This window comes from Pagrus pagrus (genome assembly GCF_965226575.1).
Source record: "Pagrus pagrus genome assembly, chromosome: 18".
In the NCBI taxonomy this organism is placed as follows: domain Eukaryota; kingdom Metazoa; phylum Chordata; class Actinopteri; order Spariformes; family Sparidae; genus Pagrus; species Pagrus pagrus.
This window is the reverse complement of record NC_140202.1, coordinates 28,717,913-28,735,388: the sequence shown is the minus strand read 5'-3', so window position 1 is coordinate 28,735,388 and position 17,476 is coordinate 28,717,913. Positions and strand designations below refer to the sequence as shown.

Genomic DNA, 17,476 nt, shown 5'->3' with positions numbered 1-17,476 from the left:
AGTCAGCGCCAACTGGCAAAACAAACGCACCCACAGCCTGACAGTGATAACTGTTAACACGTGATCTACGGCTGGAGGGAGGTCTCACTCTGACCAGAGAGCACGGAACAGAATATTATTACAAACACTTTCTTTTGAACAGAAAAATCCTCTGTTGACATTATTGGACCAAACGCATCGTTGCAACGTAAAGAAACACACAGTTTACACCGATTTCACCTTTTACACTCAGTTTCTGAAAGAAGAAACATTTTATTGATCTAAACATGTCACATTTTACAAACACACTAAACAGTAACCAGTATAGGCGACTTCTTTGTCCCCAGACTCCCTTAACAAATGTGTCAGTTTAGTGAGTTGTTGAGTTGGAGACACTTTATAAACTGTGTGAAATTTTGTATACAACACATTTTTAACTATGTGGACCTACTTGTTAATTCAGCAGATGTTACACATGAAGATGTTTCTTTCTTTGTGTGAAAAAACATCCATTTGGTTTCAGGTCAGGAGTGAACTGACGGCTGCACGTATGATCAGATCGCTCAGGCCGGAGGCTAAAACCACACATGATCAGTGTCTCTGGATGCACCTGTTGGTCTGCTCGTCTGTTCATCTCCTCTCTAAACGTCGGTTAGTTTAGTGAGCACACAAAACTCAGATTATATCTCGAGGTTCAGAAGCGTCCAATCACAGGCCGAGCTGTCGGAGGCTGCAGATTTCCACTGCACCCTGAACACAACAGCAGCTCGTCTCGCTAATTAACACCAAGCTGAACCTCAGAGGAGGAAGTCGTTAATGGAATCAGCTGCTGAGTCTGGAGCACGAGATGGGCCAGACGGAGGAAATGACCTGAATCCACTGGATCCAGACCGTGACGAGGCGACAACTTCAAACTGATCTGACAACAACAAATATTACAATTACATCATAAATCAAAGAGACAGGAGGAAGACCATGCACACTGACTGAAAGCAGCAGCCATGTCCTCCTCCTCCTCCTCCTCCTCTTCCTCCTGCTCTTCCTCCTGCTCTCCTGCAGCCGGCCGGCAGGAGACGGGAGGCGGGCCAACAGCGCTCGCAGTAATCTGCCACTCCGTCCTCATTACCAACACATTAACACAGTAAACCCACAGACACTTCCTGTCTGCGAGGAAACGCTCCACGCCAGAGAGAGAGAGAGAGAGAGAGAGAGAGAGAGAGAGAGGGAGAGAGACAGAGAGAGAGAGAGAGAGAGAGAGAGAGAGAGAGACCCGGATGACCCAGAGGCACCTCATGGGACACAACACCCACAGAGAAACTCAACCTTCAGTTCTGCAAGGAAATCCTCAAGGTCCACAGAGACGGTCCAAACCATGCATGTAGAGCAGAGCTGGGACACTTCCCTCTCTCTACATGATCAGAGGGTCAGTTCAGTTCAGGTTCACTCAGCTGATCACAAGCTGATCCTGGTTCCTGTCACCACAGAGCCTTCCTCAGTAACAGCCTCTGTCCAGAGACAGACCCTCTGAGAAACACCAGAGAAACCTGCCACCTCACAACCCAAGACCTCCAGACTGTCTCCAGAACTCACCTGCTGTCTACAGACAGAGAAGAAAGAGACTCACACTGAAATCAAATCCATCAATAAACTGGATGCTGTCGCTCACTGGACAGAGAGTCTTCTCCAGCAGATCTCTGGTCAGATACAAAACCCCAAACACAGACAACACTAACACTGTCCAGACTCAGACCATCAGCTACAGGCTGAAACAGGTGACAGAAGAAAGAGTGAAGCCCAGAGGATGAAGAGTCTGTAGACACTGCTCTTCAGGAGAACCAGAACCTGAGGCCCATCTCCTCCTCTCCTGCCCCCTGTACCAAACTGAGAGAGAGGTTCTCCTCCAGCAGATCACTGCAGCAGATCCATCGTATCAGGGAAAACATGTGAGGAGCTGTTAAAAGTCTGTCTGGAGAAGATCCACCATTTGTAAAGTCAGCTGCACAATATGTAACACTAGAGACACACACCACTGCTGAGCACAACCATTACTGCTGTGATGTAATGTTGTTGTTGTTGTTGTTGTTTTTCATTTCTTTATTTCATATATTATTATTATTATTATCATCATTTAATATGAACTGTATATATATTTTAATTATATATAAGAACTTGCAACTGTCTAATGACACCCAGTCTGTGTATAAGAGAGACAGCACTTCATCAACACACACACACACACACACACACACACACACACACACACACACACACACAGTCTGTACAGTTTAAACATCTCATGTTAGATCTGTGTCAGCACTTCATGGGTGTTTATTGATCCTGTCACTGATTATCGGCACCAGAACGACTCGGCTGTGTTTCAGTTTGAAGTGACGGAGCGAAGATACTAAGAAAGAAACAAATACAATGATTTTGTTCCTTTGTTTGATTAAACATATCTCACTGATCATCAGTTTTAATATAAATATAATTCTCTGTCAGACTTTTTGAACTGGCTGATGATGTCACTATCAGTCAGGTGAACTGCAGGTACGACTGCAGGACCTGTTGGAGGGGAAGAGACTGGACTGGACTGGACCAGGAGGAAATGACTTGGCACTGATGTCAGCTTGATTTAATGTGAGTGAGGACCAGAGGTCCAGACTGGAAGTAGATCTCTGAGCTCTCAGCGCTCTCAGCGCAAACAGTTGTCGTTCTCTGACGGACTGTGAGCTTCGACTCTTCACCGCCTGCAGAAGCTCTGGCGGTACCGCTCGGTGTGGATCGAACCCTGTCGCAGCCTGAATCACCGATGACGGTGTTTGTTGTGATGAAGCTCCTCGGCTCGTTCTCTGAAGACTCAACTTAAATCTGGGTTGTTTTTCTTTTCACTGTCACATGAGCTAAACTAAACGTCTCCAGACTCGCTGAGGAATCTGGATCTCGGCCCGGAGGATCCAGATGATCCAGATCTTCAGCACTCTGTCCTCGTCATGAGAAACAACAGCCTGCAGGTGATGTTTAGTGTGAGTCTGACTGACAGTGACGTGTGGAGGTACGAGTGTTTCACATGTTCACACACTGCGTACACAACACAAACGGTCCGACCGGCTCACAGAACATTTCATTTCTTTAAGAGTTCAATGAAATTGAAATGAAAACAGTGAACTGGAGGATCTGTCGTGACGCTGTGTGTTAAGTATCAGCGCTGACGTCATGATGTAACGTCGCTGATGTCCAGACATTCATGAACAACAGTGGAGGACAATAATCAGTAATCTTGCCGCCTGCAGACACACACAGCTGTACGATGACACATCTACTGTACTGACACAGGACAGAAAAGAGCTGGTGGGAGGAAAGCGAGCGAGGAAGTCGGACTACCTGGTCAGTCATGGAAATATGTCTCAGCACAGCTCTGATCGATCTGAACTCCATTCAGGGAACAAACATTTTAAAAGTACCTGACGCAGCATTGTGATGTTGTTATTTCAGCTTCTGATCCGTTTATTGAGTCGGACCACAGCGAACCTCTTTGTTCTGGTTCAGACTGATGTGGTGAGACAGAGATTCTCCTCACGTTTCGTCTGAATGCATCATAAAAGAGACAGAAAGAAGCGATGACTCATAATTTGTGTCCATTCTTGATAACTGATATTCTGAATATGAACCGAAAATCATCGAATGGATCCAAGTTGTGAATATTGTCCTGAGAAGTCCATCGCTCCTGTCTGTCCAACAGGAGACATGTTGTCTCTTCTTCCTGCCGGCTGTTGTTGGTCTGTTTGTTTTCTTCATGTCTTCAGTATCTCCACCTTCTTCTGTTTAGTTTCCACCCCAGGACATCCCCACGAGGACAGCGAGCGCTCCCAGTTCTGGATCTGAGGCTCACTTTGTATCAGGCTCAGTGTAACAGATTACTCTGCACAGAAAGTAATACTGTAACTTATTACTTTTCAATGATAGTAACTAGTAACATGTAATCTGTCAAACTGTCGTCACACACACACACACACACACACACATAGTTCCTTCACCAGTAAACTGCCCAATTATAGTGTGTGTGTGTGTGTGTGTGTGTGTGTGTGTGTGTGTGTGTGTGTGTGTGTGTGTCGGACACATCTGCTACCTGTCACCTTCAGTTACACCCCCCCGCTGTGTGTCAGAGCTGAAACAGGAGCTGTCAATCAACACACACACACACACACAAATTCACATGCCACAAGAAAAGCTGTGAAGTGTGTGTGTGTGTGTGTGTGTGTGTGTGTGTGTGTGTGTGTGACAGATGGCCTCAGGATGCTGCTGTTGGGGCAGATTAATCTCACACACACAGTGATGTTAGCTCCATGCTAACATGTTAGCATTACAGAGCTCTGAACAGTTTTGTCACTTTGCTTTGTCGTTAAACATCTTTTCCTTCTGGCACTACTTTCTGCCTGTGCGTAGGAATACGGACGCTGTGCGGTTGAGGGCATGTAGCGCCAAATCAGCATCTTCATCAGTTACTTTACTGATACTTTTGATACTTGAGTACATTTAACATCAGATACTTTAAGACTTTTGGGTACTTTTTACAACACTGAGCACATCTGGAGATACGTGGTTTCCACTGGACAGGAAGGTAATCAAGAGTAACTAGTAACTAAAGCTGTCAGACAAATGTAGTGGAGTAAAAAGTACATTACTTCCCTCTGAGATGTATCGAATCAGATTAGAACTAAAGTACTCGAGTAAATGTTCCACAGAACTGTTCAGACTGAGCAGGATGCAGTCAGCAGGAGGCGCTGCGGCCTGTAGGAGGCGCTGCGGCCTGTAGGAGGCGCTGCGGCCTGCAGGAGGCGCTGAGGCCTGTAGGAGGCGCTGCGGCCTGCAGGAGGCGCTGAGGCCTGTAGGAGGCGCTGCGGCCTGTAGGAGGCGCTGTGGCCGCTGGAGGCGCAGAGGCCTGTAGGAGGCGCTGAGGCCTGTAGGAGGCGCTGCGGCCTGTAGGAGGCGCTGAGGCCTGTAGGAGGCGCTGCGGCCTGCAGGAGGCGCTGCGGCCTGTAGGAGGCGCTGCAGCCTGTAGGAGGCGCTGCGGCCTGTAGGAGGCGCTGCAGCCTGTAGGAGGCGCTGCGGCCGCAGCAGGCTGCTGCTGCTCAGTGAGAAGCAGCCAGAGAGCGACTGACTGTTTGTTTGACCTTTTCCATCCAGATGAGCTTTAACTGCTTTGTGCTGAGGAGAGTTTATGAGGCAGAAAATGAGCCCATATGGCTGAAATCAGATCAGTATCAGCAACAACTAATCACACAACACATGTGACGGCCAGAGACCACAACAACACACACACACACACACACACACACACACACACACACACCGAAGGACTGACTGCAGGCTGCACCAAGATGATCATGACGATGATGATGATGATGACGATGATGATGATGATGAAGCCATTAGAGGATGATGACGTGCGAGAAGTCGGACTGATGTGTTTCAGAGATTCACAATCAAAGAACAACCACGAAATGTTTAAGTATCAACAACAACAACAACAACAACAACAACAACAACAATAATAATAATTACGGGTGTGATTTTGCTTTAAGATTCTACAGGTGGGATCATGAACCCTTCCTGCATCTAAATGGAGAAACACATTTGACACAGCTAGTTTAGCGACTCTTCTCCTGTGTGATGAAGACAATCAGCTGACTGGTACCGGAGGATGTTGGGTTTATTTTTCTTCCAGAGATCCTTTATTGACTTGTTTGTGAAGAGGGTTCACTCTGGACAGATCAGAGGAACTGAACTTTGTGACAAACTGAATTTCTCTCTTTTGTTGTTTATTGTTAACTCAATAAGGATTAATCAGCAGCACATTATTTTCCATCCAGTTTGTCTCAAATCGTCTGTTTTATTTTTAGAATCATAGAAAACCAGCAGAAACTCAGGAAGTTACAGCCTCCATTAACCAAATGTACAACAAACACACAGATGTTGCATCCTAATCCTCATCTCCTTCCTTCCCTCCTCTCTTGTATCCTCTCCACAGGCGGATGCTGATTGGTCAGAGTCTCCGTCACTATGACAGCAGCTCGGAGACGTCAGCACACTAAACTGTGTGAATGTAAGTAAGAGTGTGTGTGTGATGTAATACGCCTCCTCTGCCTCTAATCTGTGACATATAAGATTACAGATAATCTGAGTGTGTGAGCTGACGTCACACAGCAACACACACACACACACACACACACACACACACACACACTCCACTACGCTACAGTGATGATACAGAACCAATACCAGGTGTGTACGGAGGACCTCCTATATTCCTCATAGCTTCATGTTATCAGAGCAGCCGTGCGCGCTGTAAATTGTCCGGGTGCTGCAGAGCCGTCGCAGTTTAGTTCCACCTTTTATCGTTCCGTCAACATCAAACTACTAATTAACTTTTGCGAATAAATTCTGTTATCAAGTTAAAAGTGTTAGCATGCAGCTCGACCGCACATCAAGGATGTAAATAACATCTTTTCAGATCAGTTTGTGATCTTGGATCACAGCAGACGAGCTGTTTGGAGACATCTGATGTTTTATTGGCTGTTGTTTTCTTGTTACAGAACCTGCCTTAGAAACATCATGTTTTTAAGTTTTCATCAGTATCACAGTGATCCAGTGATAGTTGTCTGTACATCCACACAGTTTTTTGGTTGTTTCTCCATTTTAAATCATCTCCAGCTGCTTCAGGTGTTCAGCAGAACGCTGCAACTCTGTTTTACTGTGAAGCTCCAGAAATGTTCTGTGGACTACGAGACTTCACCTGACTTTATATCATCAGGAGGAGACGATGACTGAGCCTGACTTTATATCATCAGGAGGAGACGATGGCTGAGCCTGACTTTATATCATCAGGAGGAGACGATGACTGAGCCTGACTTTATATCATCAGGAGGAGATGATGACTGAGCCTGACTTTATATCATCAGGAGGAGACGATGGCTGAGCCTGACTTTATATCATCAGGAGGAGATGATGACTGAGCCTGACTTTATATCATCAGGAGGAGACGATGGCTGAGCCTGACTTTATATCATCAGGAGGAGATGATGGCTGAGCCTGACTTTATATCATCAGGAGGAGACGATGACTGAGCCTGACTTTATATCATCAGGAGATGATGACTGAGCCTGACTATATCATCAGGAGGAGATGATGACTGAGCCTGACTTTATATCATCAGGAGGAGATGATGGCTGAGCCTGACTTTATATCATCAGGAGGAGACGATGACTGAGCCTGACTTTATATCATCAGGAGATGATGACTGAGCCTGACTTTATATCATCAGGAGGAGATGATGGCTGAGCCTGACTATATCATCAGGAGGAGATGATGGCTGAGCCTGACTTTATATCATCAGGAGGAGACGATGACTGAGCCTGACTTTATATCATCAGGAGATGATGACTGAGCCTGACTTTATATCATCAGGAGGAGATGATGGCTGAGCCTGACTTTATATCATCAGGAGGAGATGATGGCTGAGCCTGACTTTATATCATCAGGAGATGATGACTGAGCCTGACTTTATATCATCAGGAGGAGATGATGGCTGAGCCTGACTTTATATCATCAGGAGATGATGACTGAGCCTGACTTTATATCATCAGGAGGAGATGATGGCTGAGCCTGACTTTATATCATCAGGAGGAGATGATGGCTGAGCCTGACTTTATATCATCAGGAGACGATGACTGAGCCTGACTTTATATCATCAGGAGATGATGACTGAGCCTGACTTTATATCATCAGGAGGAGATGATGGCTGAGCCTGACTTTATATCATCAGGAGGAGACGATGGCTGAGCCTGACTTTATATCATCAGGAGGAGATGATGACTGAGCCTGACTTTATATCATCAGGAGGAGACGATGGCTGAGCCTGACTTTATATCATCAGGAGGAGATGATGGCTGAGCCTGACTTTATATCATCAGGAGGAGACGATGACTGAGCCTGACTTTATATCATCAGGAGATGATGACTGAGCCTGACTATATCATCAGGAGGAGATGATGACTGAGCCTGACTTTATATCATCAGGAGGAGATGATGGCTGAGCCTGACTTTATATCATCAGGAGGAGACGATGACTGAGCCTGACTTTATATCATCAGGAGATGATGACTGAGCCTGACTTTATATCATCAGGAGGAGATGATGGCTGAGCCTGACTATATCATCAGGAGGAGATGATGGCTGAGCCTGACTTTATATCATCAGGAGGAGACGATGACTGAGCCTGACTTTATATCATCAGGAGATGATGACTGAGCCTGACTTTATATCATCAGGAGGAGATGATGGCTGAGCCTGACTTTATATCATCAGGAGGAGATGATGGCTGAGCCTGACTTTATATCATCAGGAGATGATGACTGAGCCTGACTTTATATCATCAGGAGGAGATGATGGCTGAGCCTGACTTTATATCATCAGGAGATGATGACTGAGCCTGACTTTATATCATCAGGAGGAGATGATGGCTGAGCCTGACTTTATATCATCAGGAGGAGATGATGGCTGAGCCTGACTTTATATCATCAGGAGACGATGACTGAGCCTGACTTTATATCATCAGGAGATGATGACTGAGCCTGACTTTATATCATCAGGAGGAGATGATGGCTGAGCCTGACTTTATATCATCAGGAGATGATGACTGAGCCTGACTTTATATCATCAGGAGGAGACGATGACTGAGCCTGACTATATCATCAGGAGGAGATGATGGCTGAGCCTGACTTTATATCATCAGGAGGAGACGATGACTGAGCCTGACTTTATATCATCAGGAGATGATGACTGAGCCTGACTTTATATCATCAGGAGGAGACGATGACTGAGCCTGACTTTATATCATCAGGAGGAGACGATGACTGAGCCTGACTTTATATCATCAGGAGGAGATGATGACTGAGCCTGACTTTATATCATCAGGAGGAGACGATGACTGAGCCTGACTTTATATCATCAGGAGGAGATGATGACTGAGCCTGACTTTATATCATCAGGAGGAGACGATGACTGAGCCTGACTTTATATCATCAGGAGGAGATGACTCCTCCTCCTCCTCACATGTGCAGAACTTGCCTTAGAAACTTCATGTTTTAAGTTTCCTTCAGTGTCACAGTGATCCAGTGATCGTTGTCTGTACATCCACAGGTTCACTGCTAACAGGAAGTGCTAACAGCTGATTCTGCAAAGTTTTGGAGCATTTCTTTTTTTGTTTTTTGGTATTTTTTATGTTTTAAAACAAGTCTCCAGCTACTTCAGTTGTTTAGGACTGTCCATCAGCAGGGGGGTGAGGAGCAATAATCCAAGACGAGTGTCACAGTGTCACAGTATCCTGTGCTGGTCGTGTATTTTGACATTGGACTTAATCAGAAATATACATTTTACTCACATTCTACTGATTCTGCAGAAAGTGCAGGAATGAAGCAGCATAATGAGAATAAAATAAAGGTCACAGCTCATTTTAAGTCCCCACAGGAGGCCGAACATTGCAGCCATGTCAGAGTGGATAAAAATAACACAGCAGCAGTAACATCATGTCACCGCGTCCTGAGTGTCTCTGAGACACTGAACAGACCTGCAGGACAGACACAGAGACACTCAGAGACACTCAGAGACACACAGAGACACACAGAGACACTCAGAGACACAGAGACACTCAGAGACACACAGAGACACTCAGAGACACTCAGAGACATGATGGCATCAGGAAACGTCCCTGATATCTGCTGACACACTGAGGATCACAGGGTTGTATCAGGACTGTTATTCACAGGTGTGTTGGTGTGAAGCAGCCTACCTGTTGTGCCTTCAGGCAAGGCACGAATGTAACATGACTGAATGAGCAACACACACACTCACAGACACACAGACACAGACACAGACACACACACACACACACACACTGCACACGCGCTAAATCCCTCACAAGGTCAAGTGTGTGTGGGAGGTATTCCGGGTTGGAATCGTGTTCACACCGTGTTAAACGTGTTTGAATACACAACATATGAAGTGTGTGTCCGTGACGTCCTTACCGTACACGCCCTGGCCGTGCACGCCCTGCAGGAAGCCGGTAAACAGCCACAGGAGACCGAAAACTAGCCCCATCTTCACATCCTCCTGTGGCCGCCTCGCTGCTTCTCTCCCCCCGGGGATGAGGTTGTCAGTTCGGTTCCCCGCAGCTGCTGCTGCCGCTGCTGCTCCTCCCTCCTCCTCCTCCGCTCCGGCCGGCGTCCCTCCGCTCGGAATCCGGCCCGGTGACCGGTTCTCATCCAACAATCCGAACGTGTCCCCACCAGCTCCCCGCCACCAGCACCCCGCCACCACCCCCCAAACCCCGGTCAGATGCGACAGGCAGGTCCGGCTCCGCTCATACCGGAGCTAACGTTAGCTAAAGCCGAGAGGGAGCGCCGCGGAGCAGGGTGACGGTCAGCGGACAGCCGGGAGCAGGCAGCTGTCTCAGCCGCGTCTCCTTGATGGTGACATTGTGGGAAAAAGATTAAAATTCAAGAAAAACGCCGCCACAACCGTCCGACCGGGGACGTGACGTTCACAAGTCCCTGCTGCCCCTCCGCCGAGTCCGCCGGGCTCCCTGTCCGTCAGTCGGTACCGGAGGTACATCCATCACCCCGCGGAGCAGCGGGACCCTCCGTGTCCTGTCCGCGCTGTGAGCGGCCCGTCAGGCCGGGGCGAGAGGCGCACAGTCGGGGCTCCGTGACACCGCGATGCCGCTGTGAGCTCCGGCGAAGAAGAGAGACGGCAGCGGTCAGTCGAGTCGACTCGTCGGTGAGTTTTACCGGTGAGAGACGTCACCGAGCGAACCGAGCGGCCAGCACCGGGCTGCGTGACGACACGGCTTCCGGAGGACACTTTCAAAATAAAGCCCACTGACTGAGCGTCGCACTGACCAGACCGTGGGCGACCCAGCAGACAGGGAACCTTTCGGAACCACGTCTAAAGGTTCCCTAAAGGTTATTTTGTGACCTTTAAAGAACATTAGAGGAACGTAACGTAACGTTCCCTAAAGGTTCCCTTAAAGAACGACAGAGGAACTAAATGTACAGGTTCATTTTACAAACACCAGAGAACCTTTAAGGAACGTTCCCGAACACTATCTCTGTATCAGAACCATTTCATTTACAAACACGTGAGGACGGTTAAATTTCTCCTGGTTCTTTTTACTTGTTTTTCTTAAAAAGGTATAAATCTAATTACCTAATTTCCCCTCGGGATTAATAAAGTTATCGATCTATCTGTACAGTCTGTCTAAACAAGTGATTCATAAATCAGATTGTAATCAGATGACAGAAAAGATCGTAAGTTGACTGGTTTGAGTCAAATATAGAATATTATTAAATGAATCAAAATCAATTTGGTTTTGATTTTATTTTTATAAATTACTTTCTGTGTTCAGTTTTATTATTTAGGTTTTTATTTATATTTAATAAACTGGGTGTGTTTTGACGTACGAATGAGCAGAAACGTGATAAAAATAAACAATAAAAACGTTGGTACACAACTGTTGTCACGTGACTTCAACACATTTGTTTTGGTCACATTTATAAAATATTAAACTTTTTTTAAAACCCGTTTTGAGACGTTAGTGATGACTTCTAAATTCTATGCTTTTATTTTGACGGTACCTCGGGCTGGTTTCCGGTCTCAGTCGGACTCACTGCCGCGCGCTTGACGTGAGGCGGAATCTGCCGCGCAACATCACGAGCCGCTGCTCTCTGAGCGCACGTAGGAGGCGCGCATGGTGGAGAACGACAGCGCGAGCCCCCACTGCGCACGTGTGTGATGCGCTTTCTGTTTTTTCCCGGGACTCCTGTTTGAGGCGGGAACAGACACAGACTGACACACCTGCAGAACACCTGCAGAACACCTGCAGCGCTTATCGACCCACAGCTGGTGATCAATACAGGAGCAACACAACAACAATCTGTGATGAAGATGAAGATGAAGATGATGAAGATGAAGATGAAGATGATGATGAAGATGATGATTGATTGATTGATTGATTGATTGATTGATTGATTGATTGATTGATTGATTAACAGAAAAAATCATATTGGCAGAGAATGAAAAGCATGAAGCAAAAGAAACATTTATAATCTCGCGCCTTGTGTCATAATATTTATTTTGACATATTTTGTTTTTATCATAGCCCTTTATATTCTTTTAACTATATATAGATTTTTATTTACATTTTATTGTTGTTTTTATTAATTTTATATTTTATAAACGTTTTTAAAAAAATATATTATTATTTTATTTCCATCATTAATTTATAATTAATTCTAAAATATTAACCCATATTTTTTATATCACACATTTATTCAAAGTAAAACACTGGATGTAATCAAACGGTAAAGTTAGCTATGTAGTGGTTGAATGCTAACGTTAGCTAGGTAGTGGTTGAATGCTAACGTTAGCTAGGTAGTGATTGAATGCTAACGTTAGCTAGGTAGTGATTGAATGCTAACGTTAGCTATGTATTGGTTGAATGCTAACGCTAGCTAGGTAGTGGTTGAATGCTAACGTTAGCTAGGTAGTGGTTGAATGCTAACGTTAGCTATGTAGTGGTTGAATGCTAACGTTAGCTAGGTAGTGGTTGAATGCTAACGTTAGCTAGCAGAGGTTCTAGGTTATCAAATATTGAATGTGTTTTGATATTTAGATTTTCACCATCCAACAGTTCTTAAGTTGCTGATGAACCAGGTGAAGTGAGTCCGTCTGTCAGAACCACTTCATTTATACAGTTTGGACCCGGATCACAGCAGCATGACATCATCCCAACGCTCAAATGTGACGTCACAGGAAAATGTCCTCCGTGTGATAAAGGTCTATTGGTCCGGAGGTGCAGAGTATCTGTCAGAGCTGCTGGTAGAAACACAGCTGAGACCGAGCAGCTGAGGTGAGGAAGACGAGCGGCGTCCACAGGAGCACCACGTGCAGCAGGTACGGCAGCTCAGCAGGGACAAACTGTGAGAATCATCAGTTTAATGTTGTTCGGTGGAGTTAAAGGATAACTACCGTTTTTTACAACCTGGACCTTTTTTCTAGCAAAAGATATGGTCATTTACTCACCCAGATAACTTTGGTGTCATTTGGTGTCGTTCGGACGAAATTAGATCCAGTGTAGCGCCGATATATCCATATAATGCGAGTAACGGGGCATCGACACACAGCCTCTATATAACACATTATCTGCCACGAAACTAGTTCATTTCACCAATATTTTGTCATGATACGCTCGTGCTATTCCCCTCTGAGTCCGGGCTCGTCTATTGTCAACATCCGGGGTCTGTAGGCTGATCTACTACCTCTGACCTGGAAGATGTCGTCTCTGAGCTGCGCGCGCACCTGCGACAGCCGGCTTGTTTACCTGTAGCTGCTACTGCTAGTTTGACCCCAGATGTTGATAACGGACGAGCCCGGACTCAGAGGCTAATAGCGCTAGCGTATCGTAACAAAATATTAGTGAAATGAACTAGTTTCGTGGCAGATAATGTGTTATATAGAGGCTGTGTGTCGCTGCCCCGTTACTCGCATTATATGGATATATCGGCGCTACACTGGATCTAATTTCGTCCGAACGACACCAAATGACACCAAAGTTATCTGGGTGAGTAAATGACCATATCTTTTGCTAGAAAAAAGGTCCAGGTTGTAAAAAACGGTAGTTATCCTTTAAAGGAGTCTGTGAGCTGATGGATGAACAGACTGAGTCACCTTCACACGTCCTCCATCCTCTTTCTACTCGTTACCTCGATCACTCTTTGACTTTATTTATTAAAGTCCACACAGTGAAACTTTTTCCACTCATACAACATAAAGAAAAGGAAACAGGAAGTGCTAACAGCTGATTCTGCAAAGTGTTAGTGGAGTTTCCTGGTTGTTTTTTCCGTTTTAAATCAAGTCTCCAGCTGCTTCAGGTGTTCAATCACATTCAATCTGCTGATAACCATTAAAGTAGAAGAACATGTGGGGAGCAGTAAACTCTCAGGTGAGTCTGAGTGACAGGTGCAGAGGAGCCTGCAGGAGCGGATGAGGACGGAGATCAGGTGTCAGCAGCAGAATGTGGAGATGAACATTAAACATGTGGAGTAACTTTAAAGTGTCTGGATCATCTTCAGCTCAGCTGCAGGCACCAGGCACTGTTTCCCCTGAAAACAAAAGATTACAATTATATTTAATACAATAACAATAACAATAATAATAACAACATTTCTACTGAACACTGTTTTTTTGTTTTCAGGTGAAAAACAAAAAGTTTCTCCTGAAAACATTTCTTGATTGATTTCACACATGAAAAAACAAACAAACATTTTGCAGCTCCTGAAAGTTGTTTTAAAACTCCACTAAAGCTTCAGCTGTGAGCACTTCCTGCTTCTTCATGTTGGTGCAGAGAAATATTTTCTTTCCTGTTTTAGGAAAGAAAATCATTTCGATCCGATCAGTGGACCACCAGACGGATCATTTCTGTGTGGCCCCTCAGGGCCTCCGTAGCCTCCAGATGTCCGCAGGACGACGTGCTGAAGATGCAGTCAGAGTCGTGAAGGGTTCATGACTGCAGACTGATTTCTGTATTCAGCTGACAGGATGTTGCTGAAGATGTTTTGCTGTAAAGTTGGATTTTAAAATGGGCTCTTCTGGGGACTGACTGGCTTGTGGAGCCTCGAGTGGCCGTTGGAGGAACTGCAGGGTCCGTCAGGCTGGAGGTGTCCTGCTCTACATGGAGACGGCTCAGGATCAAATGTCTTCAGACACAGTTTGTTCACAGCGAACAGCTTCAGACTCTGAAGAGTCAACGACTCCACGAGCAACATCGTCGTCGGTGTTTCCTGTCGTGTGAGCAGCTTCCTGTTCTGTTCTGTCCGTCTTCCTGCTGGACTCTACAGACCAAACAGAACCGAACATCCTCCTCTGTGTGGAGCTGCAGTTCATCGTCCACACGCTGCAGATTCACATTAATGACGGTGCGTTTCCTGCGGTGCTGCTCAAACAGCCGGGAGACACCAGACTGTAATCAGTACGATCTCTAACGAGACCACCGGCTGCAGCACGATGCTCCCAGCTCACATCTACCTGGAGTCAATGATCAGTGATGAGCTTCATCGTGTGTCTCTGTGTTTAACATTCAGAGGTGATTATCTAATCAGTGGGATCTTCTTCAGCTCAGTGAGGATGGTCTTCATCATTTCATCTGATAGTCACCTGTGAAATGTTCATACCAGACTCACAGGTGTGTTTTGGGGGGCGTGGCAGCAGAAGTGTGACGGACAGATTTCTCAGACTGCAGCCCGGCTCTTAAAGTCAGCAGCTCGTTAAAGATGAAACATTCAGGTAAAAAGGGACAGGTGAGGGACAGGTGAGGGACAGGTGATGGACAGGTGAGTCTGAGCGGCCGGCGTCAGGACAGAAGATAAGAGACGATCCTGCAGACTGTCTGAAGCTTCGATCTGAGCAGAAAGTATCCAAACTCTCCCAGGAGCTCGTTAATGTAGGTGTGTGTGTGTGTGTGTGTGTGTGTGTCTCTGACGGATGAGTGTGATGTTCTCCGAAGAGGACGAAGCAATTAGTCAGACGGAGCAGATGCTCTCTGACGACTACAGAAGACGAAGAGACGAAGAGGACGAGTGAGGACGAGTGAGGACAGAGAGAGAGAAATAAGCATGTTGTTCAGTAGTGAAGTGTGAAGCTAAGCTAAGCTAAGCTAAGCTAAACAACCTGTAATATAAACGAAAGGATAACGAGGCTTCCAAGAGGGCGAGGCAGCCATCTTGGAAGCAACCAGCTCATAAAAGTCTCATTTCTTCTGCATGGTACCGTCTGCAAGGCCCGTCCAGTCGCCAGAATCAGATGATGGCATTTTACATTGCTACAGAAGGTTTCTGTAGACGCTGAGAAGGTTTCTGTAGACGCTGAGAAGGTTTCTGTAGACGCTGAGAAGGTTTCTGTAGACACTGAGAAGGTTTCTGTAGTATGACCCTTCAGATAAACTTCACAGGTCTTTCCTTGTTCTGATCGTGTTCATCGTGATTGGACCGACAAACAGGTATTTAAGCAAACCTCCATACGTACAGCAGCTGCGAACACGGCACCGACTGTAAAAACATCCCTGTTACAGTGACACAGAAGTCACAGATATGTATTGTTTTTCTACAGTTTTACTGTGAAAATACATCAGTTTGATGTAAAAGTACATGTTGGTACTGTAATAAACAGTTATTGTAAATATACACATTTACTTTAATATTACAGTATTGTACTGTGTTTTCACGTTACATATTGCATGTTAGCATATGTACCTTGTTCGACCACCTGTAGGCCTGTTAGCATGTTAACCTGTTGTTTGTGGTAAAACTACAGTACCGTTAGTTAAACCCCTGTAGGTGCTGCGCTCTAGTTGCAGTATTTCCTTTAAATGTAGCATTTTGACTTATTGTTTCGTCGCTTCAGGATGCTGCTTGAATTCAACTTTGCTGAGCTAACACTGTTAGCATGCAGCTCGACGGCATGTCGAGGGTTAAATCTGGTCTCCTCAGATCAGGTTGTGATCTCTGTGATCACAGCAGACGAGCTGTATGGAGACATCTGATGTTTCAATCAATCAATCAATCAACTTTATTTATATAGCACATTTTTAAAAACCACAAGGGTAGCCAAAGTGCTGCACGTGGAGACATAAAATCATTTAAAAGTTAAGTTAGAAGCACAAGAGACAAACATGAAACATGAACATGAAAAAATCACGTAAAAAAATAAAAATAAAAAACAAACAAGCTCACGGCAAGTTAGAGGATGTCGAACAAGGTGAAAATAAATCAAGGTGTACTAAAAGCCAAAGAATAAAAGTGGGTTTTTAAAAGAGATTTAAAAACAGGGAGCGAGGAGGCCTGGCTAACGTCGAGAGGCAGCTCGTTCCAGAGTTTGGGAGCAGCGGCGGCAAACGCTCAGTCTCCTCTGAGCTTCAGTCTTGTTTTAGGGACTGTCAGCAGCAGCTGATCGGCTGATCTCAGGGGTCTTGGTGGGCAGTAAGGCTGAAGCAGATCGGATAAATAAGGTGGAGCAAGGTTGTTCAAACATTTAAAAACAAATAACAAAAGCTTAAAGTTAATTCTGAGGTGCACAGGGAGCCAGCGTAGGGACGCCAGGATGGGGGTGATGTGCTCACGCCTACGGGTCTGTGTTAGCAGACATGCAGCAGACTTCTGCACAAGCTGCAGACGAGCAAGGGCAGCCTGGCTAATCCCTACATACAAAGAGTTGCAATAGTCAAGACAAGTCGTGATTAAAGCATTGATTAATTTCTCCAAGTCAGGCCTTGATAAAATAGGCTTCACTTTCACTATTTGACGTAGTTGATAAAAACTTTTTTGTACTACACCACAGATCTGCTTCTCAAATTTAAAATCAGGATCGAACTTAACCCCCAGGTTAGTGA

General features: G+C 45.5%; 1 protein-coding gene across 1 annotated transcript in view; it reads right to left on the bottom strand.

Annotated features, from left to right (window-relative positions):
- Positions 1-10,330, bottom strand: part of mdga2a (MAM domain containing glycosylphosphatidylinositol anchor 2a) — a 79,510-nt gene extending 69,180 nt beyond the window's left edge. Inside the window, exon 1 of the mRNA XM_084381361.1 lies at positions 10,062-10,330. Coding sequence (XP_084237487.1) covers positions 10,062-10,134 — 73 coding nt within the window. The 5' untranslated portion in view covers positions 10,135-10,330. The remainder of the gene's footprint in view (positions 1-10,061) is intronic.
- Positions 10,331-17,476: the final 7,146 nt, after the last annotated feature.